The following is a 15081-nucleotide window of genomic DNA, read 5'->3' as shown; positions in this document are numbered from 1 at the left end:
TGGAGAAAAAGAAAAGAGTTTATAACTTGATTTCACACACATCCCCAGACAAGAAAGAGCACTGCATTTTCTTGATTGCAGTTTAGCTGTAGGTAATGAATTATCAGTGTGTGGAGGGACAACATAGAGCCAATAGTAATTTGATTGCGGGTCCTAGCACTCAAGCATCTTCCAGGGCTTAATTTTATCCTGCATGTTTTATTTGTAACTTTTCCTGGGCCCAGTTGTTTCAGATATGTCAAGGATCAGCAGGAAAACTCTCTGTAACCTAATGGCTATGTAGAAGGGCTTCTTTAAGCACTTTCTCCAGCTTTGATATCTTGGTTTATAACAACCAGAGCAAATGGCTGTGATCCTGGAATTTGGAAGCCAATCCATGTGGAAGGGACCAGGTCAAAAAAGACTCTTTCATGGAAATACGTAAATGTTTTTTGAGTGTGAACTGGATAAAATTGTGTTGCGCTTGACTGATCAGTTAAATCAGGGGTGTCAAACTCGATTTCATTGAGGGCCGCATCAGGATTGTATTTGACCTCAGGAGGGGCAGGATGGGCATGGTCAGCTCGATGTCACGTGTCAGGGGCACCTGTGGTGGCCGTGTTAAGACAGGATTTCCCTCAGACCCTCCCTCCCTCTCATTATAATCTCCTTCTTCCCTACCTCCCTTTCCGGGGGTCCAGAATGACTGACCCTCTTGATTTTCTTGACTCCAAACTTTTCTTCTTCTCTTCTTTTGCCATTGGAGTTTCCATTTGGAAAGAGACAATGGAAGTGTCTCTTTCCATTTGCAGGGGTCCTTCCAAAAAGAATCAGGAGCCAGATAAAAATTGCACACCTCTTTGATTCTCTTTATTCTACGATGCTTCCAGAATGATATGCAAAGATCTGCAAATGTTTCAGCTCCATTTCTGGTTAGTACAATTGTGGAAGGCACCTGGCAGCTTTCCTGTTGGTTTCACAGCTTGCAGCCAGTGCCTTTAAATAGAAACTGGAGGAGTGGCCTGTTTGCAACAAGGTCACTTCCCTTTCTGCAACTGCTCCAGTTGCTTTGCAAACAGCCAAAGAAATGTTTACAACTTATAGTAAAAGAAAATATGGATAATGTGACTAGTGCCTTCCCTTCCCCTTTCTATACGAAAAGGCTGGGAAGGAGAAAAGATTTTTGTTATTCTAGGAGTTGTGTCAAAGCACAGATTGAAGTGAGAACAACTTTGGAGAACAATAATGCTGATGTATAGAAATTCCCTGGGAATATATGCACACATACAGATAGTTCTTGATTTATGACTGCTTGCTTAGCAACCATTCAAAGTTACAATATATCTGAAAAAAAGGGACTTATGACTGCTCCTGCATGTCATGGCTACATTTACATCCTTTTACAGCGTCCCACAGTCACATGATCAGGTTTTACAATAGTTTTGCTAAAAAACTGCACTTCCAGTTTATGCCAGAACTGCACCCATAATAAGCAATGGGTTTCCACTGCATTCACTTAACAATCTCTGCAAACAACATTATAAAATTGGGTTGATAACGTAACTGATCTGTTTTACGACAGTTATGACTTATGACCATAATGGATGGGTTCCATTATGGTTGTGACATGAAGACTACTTATGTTTGTAAAAGAAGGACTGAGAAATGGAAGAGTGTGATGATTCTGACCCCATCCATTCTTGGCATGTTGTAGGACAGTGAATACGTACTGTGCTCTGTTTAAACATTCTTCTGGATGGTTTCAAATAAATTAGAATACGTCTTATGATGAACGTTGCAAAACATAGAAATGCCAATCAGCTACCCTGATATAGCAATATCAGCCTACTGTCGTGTTTTCCTGTGAGTATAATCTATCAAATATATATTTTATTTTGCCTTCCATGGTCCCTACAGGAAAGCAATTTGGACAAGTGATGGGGTAGAGAGGACTGTCAAACTCATGGCCCACGGGCCAGATGCGTCATACATACCCACCCCCCCCCGGTTTAGCGAAGGAGGAAAAAAAAAGACATGTTACATCACGTGACGTCAATGTGACACTAGGAGTTTGACACCCTTGGGGTAGAACAACGCCTTTGGGTTTAATTCAGAAAAAAGGCAAACTAAGCAGTGTTGTCTTAACTGCTCCATTGCATGGTGAGGCGTGAGTCAGTTTATTCAGCATCCGATTTTAAAGTAGATATATACACACATCCTCAAAAGCACTTATCTGAGGAGGATACTGATCTGCAGATAAATATGTGCTTCACACAGGAGCATTCATTGTGTGCATGCCTGTATGTGTCAAAAAATTAGGATAATAACTTTGTACAGTAGTATTTGACATACAACTATTAATTTAATGACCATTCAAAACTACAATGCATTGGAAAAAGTGACTTATAACAAGTTCTTGCACTTATAACTGACATCCCCATAGTCACATGAACAAAATTCGAGTGCACGGCAATAGGCATGTATTTTTAATTATTGCAGTATCCTCAAATCATGTGATCACCATTTGAAACCTTTTCAACAAATAAGATCAATGGGTGAAACCAAATTTGCTTAATGACCATCTGGGTCACTTAACGACTGTAATGGCAATTGTTTGGTCATAAAATTGGGTGCAACTCACTTAACAACTGCCTTGCTTACCAGTAGCACTTCTCCCCATTGTGGTCATAAGTTGAGAACTTTTTGTAATGTCTATTGCATGTGTGAAAGGTATGGGGAAAATAAGGACAGGTTTTCAATTGCCGTTTTAATGCTTTTAAACTTATTTATTTAGTTAGTTAGTTGTCAAACATGTACAAGATAACAAGTATAGATATGAACATAAACATGAATAAAGGAAGTAAATACAGATAAATGGGGACAGTAAGAGAGAGATGGTAGGCACGCTGATGCGCTTATGTACGCCCCCTTTATGGACCTCTTAGGAATGGGGTTAGATCCATGGTACACAGTTTGAGGTTGAAGCTGTGCGGGATTGAGGCTGTAACAATGGAGTCGGGTAGAGCATTCCAGGCGTTGACCACTCTGTTGTTGAAATCATATTTTCTGCAATTGAGTTTGGAGTGGTTTACCTTGAGTTGTTTGCCTGTGTGTTACTGTGGTTGAAGCTGAAGAAGTCGTTGACAGGCAAGATGTTATAGCAGACAATTTCATGTACTATGCTTAGATCGAACCGCAGGTGGCGCAGCTCCAGATTGACCAAGCCCAAAATTTCAAGCCTGGTGACATAACTTCCCTACTGGATGGCTGTGGCTTCATTGTTGATTTTGGTACAACTTCATGAAAGGCCAAGAGACAATTAAAAAAATAATGACAACATTATATATGTAATAAAAGATTGTAACTCCATAAATTCTACCCAGATATCACCCGATTGCAAGATTTCCTGCTTTTGGTAATTTTATAATATTATCCACCACAGTAAATAGAGTTGAATTATTATTTTTATATTGCGTTCAAGAAAACCTAACAAATATCAGAGAAACAGGAAAGTGTGAGATGAAAATAGCAGATTGGATCCTGCTTTAAATATAGTCAAAATAGATCCATTGGAATATTTATTGACTTAAGTATCATTGATCTCAGTAGATTCAATAAGCAGATCTCAAGCTAATCATGAATTAATTAATTATGCCTCCCCTCCCAAGTATGGAAAACTTGGGTGGCTTACAAAATCCATAAAAAGAGTAAAACAATTAAAGCCCACAAAATATAGGCAGCCTGAACTAAAACAATTACATAGAACAAAAATGCAGAAAACAATAAATCACACCCACATAAATCCCAGGCCTGGCATCGCTTAAAAGAAATAGCATCTTAAAAAATATTTTTTGAAGTACTAGTTCTATTTCCCACCTGTTTTCTCTCATTGAGAATCTGAGTGTAGTTCCCCCAAGAAAAGATTTCTTTGAAGAATTCATATTTTTTCACCGTCATAAAAGTCACCATGTCACCATTATTTCTCATACTCTTTATCTTAAGATGAGTGACTTGTGTGAAGCAGATAAATGTAGGTAATTCTTAGGTAGATACGAAGTTAGAAAATTCTGACTCAAGATATACAGTTCATTGAAAACATGATGGGTTAACCCAGGCAGTGTGTTTAATTTATGATTCGGTCAATAATATAATCTCTGAAAATTGCAACAGAGATTAGGGCAAGATTGTAAAACTTATTCTTCCATCAGGATAAACCATAGGAGTGACAGACATGTATCTGAATGGTCTGGAACAGTGTTTCTCAAATTTGGGAATTTTTAAAAGTGTGGACTTCAGCTCTCAGAATTCCCCATCGAGTATTGCTGGCTCAAGAATTTTAAGTTGATGTCCACAAACCTTAAAGTTTCCAAGATTGGGAAACACTGATCACTGCCTATATTTAAGTGAAAACATATAGATTGGGAGAAACCAGGCTTGATAGCAATAACTGTGAGAGGAATCTTGAGTCTTAGTGGAACAACCAATTAAATATAACCAACAATATGCAGCAACAGCCAAAAAAGCCAATCCTAAATTGCATTAAAAGAGGGATTCAATCAAGATCACGTGAGGTACTAATACCACACTATAAAGCCTTAGTAAGACCACACCTAGAATACTGCATCCAGTTTGGTCAGCATACTATAAAAAAGATGTTGAGACTCTAGAAAGAGTGCAGAGAAGAGAAACAAAGATGATTAGGGGACTGGAGGCCAAAACATGAAGAATGGTTAGAGAAACTGGGCATAGCTAGTCTAGTGAACAGAAGAACCAGGGAAGACATAATAGAAGTGTTCCAATATTTGAGGGGCTGCCACAGAGAGGAGGGAGTCAACCTATTTTCCAAAGCACCTGAAAGCCAGACAAGAAATAATGGATGGAAACTGATCAAGGAGAGATTCAACTTAGGAATAAGGGAAAAATTCCTAACAGAACAATCAACCAATGGAACAGCTTGCCTTCAAAAGTTTTGGGAGCTTCATCACCGAAAGCATTCAAGAAGAGACTGGATTGCCACCTGTCAGAAATGGTGAAGGGTCTCCTGCTTGGGTGGGATTGGATTAGATAACCTACAACTCTGTTATTCTGTTACTGAAATCATCTCAGTAGCTGGGTCCCCTTACAGCGTCTTCAAGAAAGATCAAAGTCAGCCAGATGGTAGATGCAGTGTTCCAATTTAAGTTCCATCCCTTTTGAAATGTGTTGATAAGATGTTCAAAAGGGGTAGGGTGTGCATTGCTACACTCTACCATCTGGTTGATTTTGACTCCCTCAGTAGTTTTGATGCTTCTGTTTGTTGAAGATAAATAAATCATTCTTCTCATCTCCATCTAAATAACTTTTTAGGCACTTGTGCTGATATCACTACAAACTATCTCTTTCTGCTGTATTATTGAATTAAGTAACAAATGGATACATTCAGAAGTTACAGAGCTCATGATGGAAATCATTAAATGCAGCTAATAAACACAATCTCATTTAGTTTTCATTAACAAGCTGCAAAAATTCTATAGATCATATGCATTCCTAACTTTATAAAGTATAATTGCAGCTAATTTCCTTGGAATTCAATAAGGATTTAAAAAAAAAAGTATATTTCTTGGGGGGGGGGGGGGGTTCATTTAAAAAATTCAGGGTTGGCAGCTGAATTGTGGTATTATTGAGGCTGCATCTTTTAAAACCACCCAATAAATTCTGATTTAACATGACGAAACTATGTTGAAGACTTTGCTATGAAAATTACCACGTCTGTGGCTTTCACTCCGGAATGTATTTGTTTCAGTCAGTATTTTTCAGGTTTTATGCATTTAGCTGTAATATCCATGCATTTAGCCTGGGGGAATGGTAAAATTACTTGACAGAGTTTAAAAGATGCAATTAAAACTCTGTTTTTAGGTACGTTGCATCTGGGGTGAACACCATTGCCTGGAGAAGCAGCCTTTACTGTTAATACATTAAAATGATATCAAAGTCCTTGGGCAAAGATGCAATGCTAATTTTTTAAATTTAGGAATCATCAGAAGGATGTTATAGAAATAATCCCAAACAAATAACAATGCAGTTAGAAGCAATTATTTATCTTCTCACTGGTTACACCAGAGGTGGTATTCTGCTGGTTTGCCCTGGTTTGGGTGAACCAGTAGTGGTGGTGGCGGCATGAAGCTCCGCCCACCTGCCCAGATGTCATGAAAGATGCTCTGCACATGCATGTGAGCGAAGGAAGCGCGCGCGCACACACACCCAGTTTTAAACCGGTAGCCAAGATTAGAACACTCTACAATTAACCCAGCCTACATCCTATCTGGTTATTGCAAATTGAATTTTTTATCACTGCATTTGCAGCCCTGAAAGGATGGAGCCTATGGAATCTTCCTCTTTATAGGAGGAGTGTGTTCCATTGGTTTACTAACATTTCCAAGCTCCATAATATTTCTTCTGTGCAGATGAAATATTGCCATGCATATGCTACCATTGGACAGTGCAACTAATTAAAATTAATTTAATTTAATATAAAAAGGTATAGTGAAGGATTCAAGCATAACCTTGATTTATAGACTTCTCTTGTGATGACAAGAGTAATGCTTCTAATGTGATGCAACTATTGACATTGAGAAAACAGCATGGCTTTGATAAAACTCCAACCTCGGTAAAATTGGATAAATATCCTTCCTTACAATTATAAGAATTTCTATATGAGAGACCTTGGAAGTGCTTGATCATTATGTCTCCTATTTTTGATGGGTGAAAGCTTGTTTTGTGGAACATGAACAGAATTCCAAAGAATAAGCAAATAAAAGCATTAGTTGCTGTTATGAGATGTGGGAGCATGCTCTATCAAAGATATTTTGGAGCATTAATGTCAATGTACTATTTCCTTTCCAGGCTGGAAAAATCACCTTTTCTGTAGGCAGATAGTGTAACATTGATATTGTACTGTTATGCAATGCCTTTCTGTAACTTGCAATGTATCCAGAATTTTGAGCATTCTGTATCTACCAAATGAGGGGAAAATGCATTTGAAAGGGGGCAAAACCAACTTGTATCTGTTAAATGCAATGTGGATGGCTGGCAAATTGCAACTGAGAAAGCAACAAGCTCGGTAGTCTTTTTTTTTTTTTAGCAGGATTTGATTACTCATATGAGAGAGAATTCACAGCCGTAAGATTTTGCATTTTAAGTGTGATTGTAATAACAAACGTGATAGACAAATTAGCTTATTAAATCACATTATGGTGTGTTTCAATAAACATTGCATTTGAATAAAGAAATGGAATGGCAAAACACTCTTTAAAACAGAATGGTAAAACAGGAAAAAAAGATGAAAAGAAGATCTAAGGGTGACATGACAGCAGTTTTCCAATATCTCAGGGCTGCCACAAAGAAGAGGGAGTCAAGCTATTCTCCAAAGCACCCGAGGACAGAACAAGAACCAATGAATGGAAACTAATCAAGAGGAGAAGCCTAGAACTAAGGAGAAATTCCCTGACAGTTAGAACAATTAATCAGTGGAACAACTTGCCTCCAGAAATTGTGAATGCTCCAATACTGGAGGTTTTTAAGAAAAGATTGGGCAACCATTTCTCTGAAATAGGGTTTCTTGCCTGAGCAGGAGGCTGGAGTACAAGACCAAGGTTCTTTTCAACTCTGTTATTATTCTATTGCAGGAATGAATGAATGAATGAATGAATGAATCAATCAATCAATCAATCAATCCAAACTATTGGATTGCTATTCTCCTTTAACCTGTGATGTTGGGGAGAAGAGGAAAATATGTTTTTATCTGAAGGCAAGGAAAACTTGTAACTATTGAGTTCACTGCTCTTTTTAATCTCAAATGCTAAAATAGTTGACATTAAGGTCTAGTTTGGATGGGCCGCATAGTTGTAGGATGATACATCAACCAAATGATTTGATCGGAAGAAATTAATTCAAAATCCAAACATGCAAGTCCATCAAATGCTTCTATTCTGAATCCTTTGGCTCAACAGAAACATTGATCTCTGAGGATAATCCCACCAGGGAAGTATATGCCAAGAATTATAGCTAGCATTTGACAGTTTTATTCCAAATATTCAAGAAAACCCATAAAAGGCAACTGAACACAGGAGACTTAACAATGAATATAAATACTCTAAAGGAAACAGTCGATTTAGCCAAATTCTTTAGAATGCATTGATAACACATTTTCAAGTTACAGCATTGGCGTAAACCATAATATGAAATAATTTCTAGCCAAAAGATTGTGAACCTGATTTTTGTGGAAAATGTTGGTTTTATTTAAAAATAATACCAATCATTGTTTTTGTTTTTAATAAAAACAAACATTTTTAATTAAAACACTTAAAAAAAAACCAGTGCTAGAAATAGATAGTCTGTGATTTACAACTACAGTTGGGACTAAAAAATTTCATTGCTAAGCAAGGCGGTTGTTAGCGAATTACTGCAGATTTTAAGCAAATTGTGCAATTATTGAGCAATTATATTATAATTATATAATTATAATAATGCTATTAGTATCACATGACCATGGGTGCTGATCTAAATACATGCTAATTGTGATTGTACCTTAAATGGGTATTGCATATTACTTTTTGGTATGGGTGGGAAAACATCAACGTTATCCGTTTATGGAGATTCTCAATCATGGTTGTCCCAAAGTGCTTTTTTCCCAAAAGGCAACTAGACTTTTTCTTGAAGACATCTTGCTTTTCTTCAGAACTTTGATAAGACGTGCTAGGAAAAGTAAACTGGAGTTTTTGGATTAGTGCTTGTTATTTTTAGAGGAGGAGGATGTGAAGGAGGAGGAGGAGGAAGGTGACTTCTACTAGATTTTGCTTTGCTCCTGAAAATAAGATACTGGGGTGCTGCAGTAAAAGATGGGGAAGAGCTGCTGGTTTGTCATAGTAGGACAATGAAGCAATGAGGAGGCCACCATTATAGCACAGGTGACTATTAATGAAAAGATGATGAGATAGAGAAGCTTACATTTAAGTCAATAGTTGTGGTCCCCAGGAAAAGGGAGGTGGAAGCAGAGGCAATGATATGGAAATGGAGTTTTGCAAAGTGGTGGCAAAAATAAATTGAAGCAAAATATAAGTGAGGGATTTGGGTGAACTGGAGAGGCTACTATGGAAACCAGTGCACCAGAAGCCAGAGTTTGGAATAACCAAGCAATCAGGATTGGGCACTGAGACTGTAGGCATGGTGAATAATAAGCTGTGTTTGAACTGGACAGGATGAATGAAGGAATGTTAATTTCTTTCTCTTGGATTTGTCTTGGTACATCGGCAGTGCAGTGGTGTGGGAAACTAGAAGTCTGATGGATATATCAGGCTGAATAGTTTTATGATATTGGTGCTTGGGAGTGAAGAATGATTGCATGTTTTATGTTCTGAAAGTACAGGTGATAGGGAGTGACCTACAGGTAGTCCTTGGCTTACAAACATTTGTTCAACCATTTGAAGTAATGATGGTTTGAATGAATGGTGGTTATGACAGTTCTGGCTGTCCAATGGTCACATGATCATGAACTGAGGACTTGGCAACTGGCTCACAGTCATGACTCATTGCAGTTCGCCATGATCACATAATCACTGTTTGCAAATTTCCTTGAAGGCTTCTCCAGAAAATCAATGGGGAAGCTGGCAGGGAAGTTTGTATGTCATTGGAGTCAGTCTGCCCCCCACCAGCACATCTTCCACCAGCCCATTATACTATCCCCTTGTTGGACCTTCCTCATATCCTCATACATCCCCTTGTATCCTCTTAACCCTTGGAAATACGATTTTCCTCCCCACACCCATCAATAGCTGCTTATCTGCTTGACAGACTGCTTGCAAACTACCTGGAACTTGCAGATTCCTACTGGTTTCCCTATGGATTTGATTGTAGGAAGCTGGCAGGAAGTTGCCTCACCTAATTACTGTGGAATTCAGTTAACAACTGCAACCAGAATACAGCGATTGTGATTGTGCCTCATGGCTACATTGCATGGCTATAGAAACTCCAGTCCCAATTGCCCGTTGTGGTTGAGGATTATGTATAAACAGTTATAAAAGAATGCTTTGGAAGTACCCACTGAAATGATATACATGCAACAGTTAGTGCTGGTGAAAAGGATGAATGGCGACGTCCAATGATGAGATTTTAGGGATGGACTAGTGAAGGTTTTTATTGAGACTGGGAAAGTACAGTGGGCTTAGTTTGGCATTCCAGGAAAGGGACACCAAGTGTTAGTGTGGCTATCTTAAGCCCTATTGGCCCAATTCTGGAACATCATGGACTTAGGCTGCTCTTGATATATAGCATGTCTGCTCTCAATAAGACTGTTTCCATCCATAATATATTGTGTGGATGGATAGATCTAGCATGTAGTATTGAAACTAGGCTGGGCAACTATGAGGTACCACCTGAATTTCAGGGATCTGTAATTATTACTCTACATAGCCTCATAAAACCCAGATACTCCAACTGTACAGCATATATATTTTCTAATAATTAGGTCCCCTTCTAGTTCAGCTTAGCTAATTGTATCCTTCAGGACAGTGAAATCTTAGCCATGTTTTGCTGTATTTCCTTTATTATTAATGCATAGATTCTTGACTGTCATGATTTTAGCAGCTGTGTGCAAACTGTTATGAGCTTGAAAGGCTTTTTACACGTAGCACTCCATTTCAAGTTCAAAGCAGTGGCTTCAGCCTCACTGATTGTTTTGACTATGCTTGAAGCAATTCCTTAATGTTTGAAGTAGTACTGTTTTGAATTCTGAACAATTCTGTAATGGTGATGTTTCTGGCAGGATCAGTAGTGCCTTCTTTTATGTATCACTAATTGTTAATAAATCTCGAATACTCTTAGAATTTGAAATAACAAAATTTCTGAAGGATGCAAAGTCAGCTAATAGAGGATAATATACATTCCAATGGAAGAGAATATATGTAGCTCAGGATTGGATGTGGGATCCTTGCTGTACACTGAGCTCGGTTGTTTCATTATCTAACTAGGTAATATCATCAGTGCTAGAAGGGAGTGAAGTTTGCTTTCTGTTTATAGATGTCAAAGATACCCAGACAAACAATTAAACTGTAAACTACTGCCTAATAAAGAAATTACCAAGAAGATTCCTACCAATACTGATAGGGAAAGCCATTTTGTATATAAACAGGGACCAAACCGCACTTCCTTCTATTATTGAAAATGTTAGTTAGTTGGGTAATGAAACATCTGCAAGAAAACATCCAAATTCAGAGAGCATAGGAGACTCTATAATATACATTTTTGGAAGTTGCAGAATTCCTGGCAATGTAAGCCCCATCTCTGCAGCACCTAAGGAATTGTTTTTTTACTATTTCAAAATATGAATGATCCATAACTGCATGTTCTAAAGGACAGCTTTGTTATTCTAGGATGGCAAAAATCAGGATGACTAGTAGCAAATTCTCTAACTAATAAAATGTTTGAAAAGGAATAAGCTGTAGCTCCAAATAAAATTTCAAAAAAAAGCATGCCTTTTAATTCTACTTCTAAATAAGATAAGACACCACCATACTCTTTTTAATTTATAGCAATGTGCACACACACTATATTTCCTCTGGTATAAACCAGGTTGGGTGATTATACACTTAACTTAAAGGTAAAGGCTCCCCTTGCACATATGTGCTAGTCGTTCCCAACTCTAGGGGCAGTACTCATCTGTTTCAAAGCCGAAGAGCCAGCGCTGTCCGAAGACGTCTCCGTGGTCATGTGGACAGCATGACTAAACAACGAAGGTGCACGGAACGCTGTTACCTTCCCACCAAAGGTGATCCCTATTTTTCTACTTGCATTTTTACATGCTTTCGAACTGCTAGGTTGGCAAGAAACTGTAACAAGTAACAGGCGCTCACTCCATTACCCGGCACTAGGGATGTGAACTGCCGAACTGCCAACCTTTCTGATCGACAAGCTCAGCATCTTAGCCACTGAGCCACCACGTCATCATTTGACTTACTTTTGTGGAATTCAGTGAAAATGTTCTCATTAGGAAGATAATCTAATGCTTTTCTCTCAGGACACCTTCTCTATAGCCATGGTAGCCCCTAGGGTTAGGCAGGAGAGTACTTTGAGAGCAGTAAAGGGAAAAGAAATTTGGTGATTATTGTTTGGATAAAACCTCAGCAATATCCCATAGAAATATATCAAAGGATAAACTTCATTACCACAATAATGACAGTAAATCAGGCTTATTGATGCTTTTTATTGTGAGATGGGGAGTCTGGTAAAAAACTAGAAAATGACCATGATATAACAAGGAACTTAAAAAAATGAAGCTTCAGATTTGTAACTCACATATATGAATACAGGAACAAATTGGCACAGAAATGTTAAACATTGTTCCCACACTGTTTAGAAGATTACTCTAGTTTGGTTTCCTTAAAGAAATGAGTGTTTTATGGTAAGGTTAATAAAACTGCAGAGTATCATGCTATTTAGTCATACAGTGAATTTCAAAATTTAAGAGCTTTATAGTAAAAACTGGGAAAAGGTGAAATGAATTGATTGCAATTGTAAATTGATACATTCCCATTTTAATTCTTCTCTTCTACAGTCCAAGGCAAGTATAAATGTTAACATAACACTGTTAAATCAAATCTCAATGCAAGAGAACCAATTGCCTCTCTACTTTAAATCTTATCAACTTTCCAAATTTTCATACTAAAATATATTATTGTATTAATACAAACTACTGTATTATACACTACTGTGTAATAAATAAAGAAATATAAAAATAAGACACATAAATATAAAAGTTTTCTAAACCTAAAAGGTACATATGTCAGTAAGAAGGGTATTAATACTGCCAGATTTGAAAATATACAGTACAAAATGTTGCACAGATCTATAACTAAAAGAAAGAAAATAATACTGATAGGTTAAATCAGCTAACATTGTCAATAAATGGGGTCCAGAATAACTAACATTTGGAAACATATGAGCCCAATAATATATCATGTATTTGTCTGAAATAAAGTGAACCAATATAATAGATTAGAAATTTCCCTTCATAATTATTGTAGAGAAATTCTCCAGATAAGTAATGAAAAAGCAACAACTAAAGTGAAGAATTACTTTATGAAATGTACCAGTGCTTTTACTTCTCTGATGGCTGGGTTTTTTTTTGTCCCATGATTGAGTTTACTGAAATTTAATACAAATCAACAAATGCTAGTTATTGTAGGCCACACATTGGAGAAAGGCTGGTCAAAGCCTTTAAAAATACTGAGAAATGGCACTTACAGCACACAGGGTCTTGCATAAGGCCAAAAGAGATTCAAAGCTTCATGTCATATCCTTCATATTTTTTACTACACACTCCAGACACAATTACAAACACTGATTTTGACAACTTGGCTGTCCTCACCAGTATTAACACTGTTAGTCCCTGCAATCAGAAACCCACCACAATCTTTCTTTTCAAACTATATTTTCAACCACATGAGTAAACTTCAGTCCTTCTATCAGCTGCTCCCTTAAGGCTAACAATACACTTTAAATGAGAACATGTTCTACTAGCAATATCTAAATGTTATAAACTGCTACCTTCTAAGCTGAATTTACAAAGGTAGTCAAACACTGTTTGGAACTGTGTCATATCTTTCTGCTTAAGGGAAGTCTGTAGTGCAGAAATTCTCACATTTTAAACATATAATAAAATACTGAAGCGGAATTAGCAGAATTGTTTCACTGATAGAAAAAAAAAGGAACATAAAATATCTCCCAATTGTACAATCAAAATATTAAACAAAAAAAGAATACTGATGGTAACAAATTGATGTCCAACACATACCGAATGTTTCCTGTAACATGTTAACCTATTTGCTTCCAGAGTCATCATTTTCTTCCAATCTGTTTCGGGTCACAAACTTGTTTCTAAATTTGAAAACTGTGAAAAATTACGAGATTTTGAGATTCAGGCACACCTGGATATATATATATTTTTTATATTTTCTGTTTTTTTTTAATTTTTGTTACACAGTAGTGAACAGGAATCACAGTGCACAGACTACTGTGCTTCCATAAAAAGCATGTAGAGTATAGAACAACTTTCATTATTAATTGAGATTCTTTCTCTGTGTACAAAATCTCATCAGTTAAACTTTACTTGTTGCTGCCTCGGACATTAGCTCCTCTTTTAATATAACTTCTGGTTTAATACTGTTTCCTTCATCTACGGCTTCTTCGTCCTTCATGCTTTCTTCAGTTATTTCTTCCTCCTCCTCCTCTTCTTCTTCCTCTTCTTCCTCCTCCTCCACTTGTAATTTTCCACATTCTTTTTCTTCCATCTCTTTGTCTTCATCTTCTTCCTCTTTTTCACTGTCTTCTTCCTCTCTTGTCAAGCTTTCTCTCTCATCAAAGTCAAGCTGTGAGGGAGAAGCTCCTGCCTCTGTATTCTCATTCCCCAGGTGCTCCTGTGCGGCTCCTTCTAGTTCTGTGCTGTCACGTTCCTCAGCTTCCCTTTTACAATAGGAGTAGCGATGATTCATGTGCTGAGAGTAAGACCCCGAGTGAGAAAAACGTTTGCCACATTTGTCACATTGATAGGGCTTCTCTCCAGAGTGCAGTCGCATATGTTCAATTAAATGATGCTTATGTTTAAATGCCTTTTTGCAGATTCCGCACTCATGAGGTCTTTTACCTGAAAATATAAAAATGAAATTATTTCTCTGGAGTATATTTTGCTTGAATGTGGACTTGCTCATTGCACCAGTACTGCTGAATTTTCTTAAGGGAATTTCAAACAAAAATTAGGTCATCAGAAGTCAAAAGTGGGGTACCGTTCTCAATAACCATTACAAGAGGCCCATTCCTGACTTCTCATCACAAGCATCAGGAGAGAGTGAGAATTGTTGGATTTGTTCTTATAGAATGTAAGTAGGAGTTGGTACTATCATAGTATCATAGGTTTGCAGGCTCTTAAGTTTTCCAAAAGTTCTAAATAAGGATCTGTGATGATGCTTATGTTATATAAACAAATATATAATTCCTAAGGAAAAAAGTATGGGTTTTTAAATGGAAAATTAATGGCATTTTATGGCATCTTAGTAGTGAGGAGATAATAATAAT

At 37.3% G+C, this 15081-nt stretch overlaps 1 protein-coding gene across 5 annotated transcripts in view; it reads right to left on the bottom strand.

Moving 5' to 3' along the window:
* Window positions 1-5563: 5563 nt before the first annotated feature.
* The window catches only part of ZEB1 (zinc finger E-box binding homeobox 1), an 88028-nt gene continuing 78510 nt past the window's right edge, over window positions 5564-15081 (bottom strand). For all 5 annotated transcript variants that reach the window (XM_081971492.1, XM_081971493.1, XM_081971495.1 and 2 more), the window contains one exon: window positions 5564-14653. In XM_081971492.1, coding sequence (XP_081827618.1) covers window positions 14109-14653 — 545 coding nt within the window. In that variant the 3' untranslated portion in view covers window positions 5564-14108. The remainder of the gene's footprint in view (window positions 14654-15081) is intronic.

This window comes from Natrix helvetica, assembly GCF_964273705.1.
Source record: "Natrix helvetica genome assembly, chromosome: Z".
Taxonomy (NCBI): domain Eukaryota; kingdom Metazoa; phylum Chordata; class Lepidosauria; order Squamata; family Natricidae; genus Natrix; species Natrix helvetica.
The sequence above is the reverse complement of the archived record's forward strand: the minus strand, read 5'-3'. Positions and strand labels throughout refer to the sequence as shown.